Genomic DNA, 8227 nt, shown 5'->3' on the forward strand with positions numbered 1-8227 from the left:
ATCTTTTTATAATAATCATATAATAATTTGCATTTTTTAAATTGGGAAGCACATCTGTGAAGTGTACAAAAGTCTATTTTAAGAATATATAAATTAATTAATTAATCAATCAATAAACAATTTTTAATAATGAAAAACTGTCAAGACAGGATGGTTTTCACTCAAGATGGAAACTTCAGTTTAACTTGAGACGACTCCAGATCATATTTGTGAAGAGCAAAATACATGAAATTGTTTTGCTCTTTGACAAGGTTCATAAAACTAACCTGTGGTTTACAGAAAACTAGCACCAAAAGTAGAAATGAGACGTGACTTAAACTCTCCATCAGATACATCTGCATCTACGCCACGTCCTTTATGCAAAATATGAGGTCTACATTTTCTCTATACATTTGTGAAATACAGCCTGGACGCGTCACCAAGAGTAACTACATAAAAATACGGCGAACTGTATCTCATGCCATGCTGCAGAAGGTCTGAAAACAGCAAAATTCCAGTTGCATATTCATATTTCATCCTGAAAACGGTCATAAAACCTCACCGGCATCCAGTCCAGTGCGTTTGCTGCAGTACTGTACATCAGTGCATGACAAGCGGCATGGGGTTTAAAGGGGTCATATGATGCGATTTCAAGTTTTCCTTTCTCTTTGGAGTGTTACAAGCTCTTGGTGCATAAAGAAGATCTGTAAAGTTGCAAAGACTAAAGTCTCAAATCCAAAGAGATATTCTTTATAAAAGTTAAGAGTCAGCCACACCTACCTAAAACGGCTCGTTCTAACGGCGGGGCATAGAGGAGAAACAATAATGTACAGTATGTGGAAAATAATGTGGGTTTTTTTTACTTTAAACCGCATAAACACATTTCATTACACCAAATACACCAAATAATGTTCTTTTTAGAAGCATCATATGACCCCTTTAATTGTCTTCTTTAGCATCACGTTTCTGCTGTTCTCTATAGAAGACGGCCGGATCTGCTCTGATCTCTCATGGTTTCACTTACACTAATGCCGCAGCAGATAATGCATGTTACTTACGCTCTCCTGGGTCAAATCGTTGATATTGGTTGATATTGCTTGAAGCCAGTCAGTGCTTTCAGCTGCAGTGCAAAACTGAAGAACATGCGTGCAAACTCCATCTAAGGCAATGACTTCAAAACTGTTCGATCTGGATGAAGAAAAAACAGGAATATGAAATATTAAATTCACTGATAACAGCACAACTCTAGAATACTAGACTACCACACAAATCACAAATTATTATTATTAATTATTATTATTGTTGTTGTTGTTGTTGTTGTTATTGTTATTATTATTAAATTAAATACAATAATAATAATAATATTAACATTGATTAAAATATTATGATTATTATTAAAATGTTATACACTAATAATACTAATAATGATGCATTAATAGTAATACATTAAAATACATTAGCAATAATAATTGTTATTATTATTAATATGATCATCATCATCATCATTAAATTAAATATAAAAAATAATAATACTATAATAAATATAATGAATAATAATACAAATACAACTAATGATTTATTTATTATTTGTATTATTTTAAATTGATTATTTATTAATTTAATTGATTATATTGATTGGTTAACAAAATAAAATGAATAATAATAATAATAATAACAATAACAACAATAATAATAATAATAATAATTAGAATATTAATGATATATTAAAATAATAAATGAATAAAAGTGTAATTATAAAAGTATTAAATATACAAATTAAAAAAAATAATTAAAGTATGAATATACAATAATAATAATAATAATAATAATAATAATAATACATTACACATAAAAAAAAATAAAGGCATCAATAATAATCATAATCATTGTCATTGTCAATCTGACAACATTAGCACACTTCTAGCTGAAACACTTACTGTTGTATATTGTCTACTGCTTCACAAATTATTTTTAAAAAACAGCATGCAGCTGAATAAAGTCCATATTGCCTATTAAGGGCACACTCGTACACTAGTGCTCTATAGTGAACAGAGCCATTGACTCACTGTGATAAAATACACTCTGGCAGTAATTAGTTCATGATGCAAGATTCGTGTCAGGAACGAAAAGATTCCTGATCAAATCTTCAAGACCACAGAGATTTATTCTATTATTGATGAAGAAATGAATAAGACATCAGAGACATATTGTACATTGCATGAACAGAGACAAATCGATAAGTGTGGTCACGATTTGCACAGTATTGAATCATTGCTTTCGGTTACAGGTGGTTTACAGTACAAATTCACAGATGATTCACATGAATAATAAAAAAATAAAAATAAAAAATAGCTAAGTAGATAGATGATAGAAAATTTGCATTACAGTAATGTATTCCAGTAGAAATTTCAAGATGCTCCATTTGAAAACTAAAAAAATAATAATGACATAAAACTATATTGTATAAAAAAAATCACAACTACATTGAAATAAAATAAATAAATAAATAAATAAATAGACATTTTACAACATTAATACTTTCTGCATTTTGGTATTACTTTAAAAACAACTAAGCAAATTTACACTTTCTTTCCAATTCTCAATAACACACTTTAGTGCAAAATAAATAAATACATAATTACATAATATTCATCATACTCTACTAATTATATTACAACCACTAATGATAATAAAATTTTAATAAAATAAAATTACTTTTAAATTGTAAAGTGCATCTGTGAATTGTACATTACTCTTTTACAGTACTTTTTTTTATTGTATTACATTAATGTATTTCCAGTAGAAATTCCCAGATGATGATCCATATGAAATGTAAATAAATAAATAGGTAATAAAACCAGACTGTATACAAATATCATAGCAACATCAACACTGATGGATGGATAGAATGCATACAAATACATTCTATCAGACTGTACACAAATTTCATAGCAATATCAAAACTAATAAATAAATAAATAAGTCATAAAAACAAACAGTATACAAATCTCATAGCAACGTCAAAACTGATAGATGAATGAACGAACGAATGAAATGTTTTTTAAATTGTACAGTACATCTGTGAAGTGTACAATTGTAATAAAGATGGAATTTTTAGGAATGTATTCCCATTAGAAATTCAAATCAATCAATCAATCAATCAATCCAGGCCACAAAACCAGATTGCGTTCAAATCTCCCAGCAATATCAAAAGACTGACCTCAAACACATTTGTCAGTTCAGATTTTGCTACCTGCTTATTTGAGTTTGTTTTAAATGTTCAAAGCTATCAATTCAGATTCTGAGGGATGAGATGCGTTCGTTGATGACCGGGTTGGCACACTCACTCCACCATCAATTGTCTGTAATGGGCGGCTTTGACATGTCATTCCAGTGTGTTTGGAGCGTGCCGCAGATGAATTACACTCTGATTTGCCGGACTGACTATTTAATGATAGCTGTCAGAAAGACTGTCGCGTCCGTCAAAATTCTGTGTGACGCTTCAGCAGTCCTTTCCATTCTGGCCTCCTCAATGCAGATTATTATGCTTATGAGGGGCTACAGAGGGCAAAAGGCCGTGAGATGAACATTTCTAATGCATTAAATCAAGTGAGAGCAAGACTAACACTATTACTGAAGTGAGATTACAGAAGAAAAACACGACATCTTTAGCAGCTTCCAACTTTTCCAATAAAGCAATTCAATAAATTGCATGATTTCAATTAATGCCAACCATGTGTGAGATGCGTCCATTCAGCGCTTGGCCTTTTTCAGATAGAAATTGCTTGGAGACTGTAATGTTCTGCTTGAACTAGCAGCAGACTGTAGCTGAGCTTTTTTTGAGTGACTGACAGAACACAATAAAAAATCTATTAGTCTGGAGAGCGCGCGTCTTCATCAGCCATCGCATACATAGAGAGAGGCTCATAACGAAGAGGAAAGAGCAGCGAGAGGAAAGGACAAGAGACTGAAGATGCTTTCGGCTTCTGGGATCGTCTTACATTCGGTGGGAATGGTACTGGGGTGTGAAAACTGAGTATTAAAATGATACAGAGCTGAAAATCCTTCATGAAAGATGGACTCTTAGATGTTAAAAGTTTAAAAATGCATTCAGTCGCTCCAAAAATATCACTCGAGGAGTAGTATTCAGTGAAAAGTTCTGCTTGATAGAAAAAGTATAGTTGATGGACGGAAAAACAAATCAATAACTATTTAAAAATCAAAAGCACAACATACATAACCCTATAAAGCCCTGACATATTAAATTTTAGTCTCAAAATTGTATATATATATATATATATATAATTATTATTATAATAATTTTTTTGAGAAATGGAACAGTTTATTGAGCCTTTAGACCAAAAAGTACAGACGATATTTTTAATATGAAAGGCTAATCATCAAACTTGATTGAGGACCGTGGGTCAAAAGTAAATGTTGTATTTTATCCAATTATTGTTATATTAAAATGCATAAAAAAAAAAAAAAAAGAAATACTTTTTTATTCTAAATTATTTTTTTTTAACAAATTCAACCCTAATGTTTTTTTGACATTTCAATGCAAAAATAAAACTAAAATATGAATTAGAAGATATGCTTCAATGCAAATTCAAAATAAAAATCAAAGCTGAATGAGGGCTGTGGGCCAAAAGTAAATAATACACTAAATCAAATTATGTTATTTTGAAATGCATTAAATAAAAAATAATACTAATAAATAAACAAAAAAAATGTAAATAATTTATTTAACTAACTTTAAATCAAATTCAACACTATTGTTTTTTGACATTTCAATGCAAAAAGTAAAACAACAAAAATGTTAAAACAAAAATATAATTTAGAATGGCCTATATGCATCAGTGGCATGTTTTCCCCATTTTTTTCTCCTCTTGTATTATGAAAAATGTTTACATATATAATAAGTTTACATATGTGTTTATGTTTTGTATCATATTTGATCTATCAGGTTTTTATGGTTCATATAGTCTGATATACAGGTGCATCTCAATAAATTAGAATGTCGTGGAAAAGTTCATTTATTTCAGTAATTCAACTCAAATTGTGAAACTCGTGTATTAAATAAATTCAATGCACACAGACTGAAGTAGTTTAAGTCTTTGGTTCTTTTAATTGTGATGATTTTGGCTCACATTTAACAAAAACCCACCAACTCACTATCTCAACAAATTAGAATACTCCATAAGACCAATAAAAAAAAACATTTTTAATGAATTGTTGGCCTTCTGGAAAGTATGCTCATTTACTGTACATGTACTCAATACATGGTAGGGGCTCCTTTTGCTTTAATTACCGCCTCAATTCGGCGTGGCATGGAGGGGATCAGTTTGTGGCACTGCTGAGGTGGTATGGAAGCCCAGGTTTCTTTGACAGTGGCCTTCAGCTCATCTGCATTTTTTGGTCTCTTGTTTCTCATTTTCCTCTTGACAATACCCCATAGATTCTCTATGGGGTTCAGGTCTGGTGAGTTTGCTGGCCAGTCAAGCACACCAACACCATGGTCATTTAACCAACTTTTGATGCTTTTGGCAGTGTGGGCAGGTGCCAAATCCTGCTGGAAAAACTTCAGTCTGTGTGCATTGAATTTATTTAATACACGAGTTTCACAATTTGAGTTGAATTACTGAAATAAATGAACTTTTCCACGACATTCTAATTTATTGAGATGCACCTGTAGTGAGAATATGCAGGACAAAAAAACAGCTCAATTTTATTCAGAGACTCAAACTTAACAAAAATACGCAATTTGATGCAGATGCTGATAGTTCTATGATGAAATTCTGATGCTTGTAATGTAAATCAATGAGATCTTTATAACAGTAGAGCAGATACTGACATGAAATTATCTAAATATCAGTCGTCACTCTATATATCCAATAATCTGTCTCAGTAAGATGAGATTGAAATGACCCAAACATATAATGCAGTGCAATCCAATGATGATTGTGAGATGAAGAAATAAAGGCTCCTCAGAAGATGTGAGATGTTCTGGAGGCTTGTGAAGATCATTCCTCCGCTGAGGAACAGTGAAAGTAAAGCTTCTGGAAACAAACGCTCCTCAAAAGATCCTGATGATCAGATTTGAGACTCTAAAAAATGATTGATGGAGAATCAAGTAAAGCTGAGCTGCTTCAGTCCAGTAAGTGTTCATCTGGAAATATTACTGCAGTTATTTATAACAGTAGAGCAGATACTGACATGAAATTATCTAAATATCAGTCGTCACTCTATATATCCAATAATCTGTCTCAGTAAGATGAGATTGAAATGACCCAAACATATAATGCAGTGCAATCCAATGATGATTGTGAGATGAAGAAATAAAGGCTCCTCAGAAGATGTGAGATGTTCTGGAGGCTTGTGAAGATCATTCCTCCGCTGAGGAACAGTGAAAGTAAAGCTTCTGGAAACAAACGCTCCTCAAAAGATCCTGATGATCAGATTTGAGACTCTAAAAAATGATTGATGGAGAATCAAGTAAAGCTGAGCTGCTTCAGTCCAGTAAGAGTTCATCTGGAGATATTAAGACACGTGAAGCTCCAGCTGAAGCTGGACGTTTGTACAAATACACTAAAAGAGCTTTTACTGGATAAAAAGTCTAAACTATCAATCAGACGACAGAAGGCATGTACAGTAGGTTTTACAGGGTTAAAATCAAAGTTGTCAGACCTGAAACTCCACCTGGAGTCGAGCCCAAATCACATCGAAATATATTCAGATTATGCATTCTGCCTAATTAAGGATCAGCTTTCCACCTGCTGCAATCACGAGCTTTGAGTTTTAAAGTGCATATTTATAGATCTCTTTTCTCCGCCGACGTGATGCGATATCATTCTGATTTCAATGGCAGATGACTAAAGTTAGAGCCACTGCTTCTCGACCTGCTGCTGCCGCATCGCTGACCTTTCCAGACACGGCATGCCGCTGGGCAAACCAACACTGGGCAAACCTTGCAGCTCGTGCGGCATCACGGCGGATTACCGTACCTTAATTTGTCAGTTCCAGCTTTGCATCGAGAGATTCGAGCCATGAACAGAGGGAGGCTGACGGCATCCAGCCAGCGCTTCTCATACTTCGGTTCATTAGCCGAAGGTGAGGAGGGCGACGACGGGGCCTGGACGGAATAAATGAGAGGGAGAGAGTCAGAGGCCAGAACAGAAACATCTCGTTTTAGTGCCCTTTGATCACAGCGCCAGTAGCCCTGCAACAGCCGCAGGCCACGATCCAAAAGCATCCGCGGCGCTCGGACCCGGCTGATAATAACTCCGGCTCAACGTGATCATGCAGTATTTTACAAATGAATGAGGATTACAGTTGCCTTACATAAATGCGTGACATTTTTCATGCATATTCACACGTGCACCAGGAGAATTTGGCAGAGAGATGATGAAAGTCTACAGCAGATGAACGGTTCTGTCACTGTATACACATAGTTACAGACTTTGAAAGCTATGGAAGTGCATTTCAGCCAGTAAATAAACAATAGCACATTTTTATCTCAGAATATGACTTTTTCCTCACAATTCTGAGTTTATACATTGCAATTCTGATTTGTTTTAAGAATTGTAAGAAACTAAGTACAAATTGTGAGATAAAAACTTACAATTAACTTTTTTTATTTCTTATTCTGTGTCAGAAACAAAGAAAAACAGAACTGTGAGATATAAACACAGATTTTTGTTTTCTCAAAATTCTGACTTTTTTCTCAGAATTCTGAGTTTATATCTCACAATAATTTATACCCCCACCCCACCCCACAACAGAACAAAAAAATGTGAAAAGTAATTGCAGCTTCTTATTTCACAATTTGGATTTTGTTTATATAAATGATTTATAAATAATTGCAAGACCTAAACTCAGATTTTGACTTTTTTTGTCTCAATTGTGACTTTTTAAAAAAAATCAGAATTCAGAGTTTACATTTCGCAATTAATTTTTTTTGTTGCCACCTTGGAATAAAAATTTTAAAAGGTAACTGCGACAATTCCGACTTTTTTTCTTGCAATTGCAAATTTATATCTCAAAATTTGAACTTTTCTTCTCAGAATTATTATATCACATTTTTTTTCAGAATTGCGAGAAAAAAAAAGTCTGAATTGTGAGATAAAAACTCAGAATTACAAGGAAAAAAAATCAGTAAAATAGGTAAAAAGTCATAATTACCTTTTTTATTTTTATTTTCTGTGGCAAGTCCATAACCATGTCTTAAACACTGTATATATATATATAT

The 8227-nt window shown here is 32.9% G+C and overlaps 1 protein-coding gene across 1 annotated transcript in view; it reads right to left on the minus strand.

Annotated features, from left to right (window-relative positions):
* The window catches only part of sntg2 (syntrophin, gamma 2), a 79922-nt gene that overhangs the window by 29398 nt on the left and 42297 nt on the right, over positions 1-8227 (minus strand). Inside the window, exons 9-10 of the mRNA XM_016511900.1 lie at positions 6984-7111; positions 1038-1167 (exon numbers count right to left, since the gene is read on the minus strand). Of these exons, the coding sequence (XP_016367386.1) occupies positions 1038-1167; positions 6984-7111 (258 nt within the window). The remainder of the gene's footprint in view (positions 1-1037; positions 1168-6983; positions 7112-8227) is intronic.

This window comes from Sinocyclocheilus rhinocerous, unplaced genomic scaffold (assembly GCF_001515625.1).
Source record: "Sinocyclocheilus rhinocerous isolate Xijiao unplaced genomic scaffold, SAMN03320098_v1.1 scaffold805, whole genome shotgun sequence".
NCBI classification, from domain to species: domain Eukaryota; kingdom Metazoa; phylum Chordata; class Actinopteri; order Cypriniformes; family Cyprinidae; genus Sinocyclocheilus; species Sinocyclocheilus rhinocerous.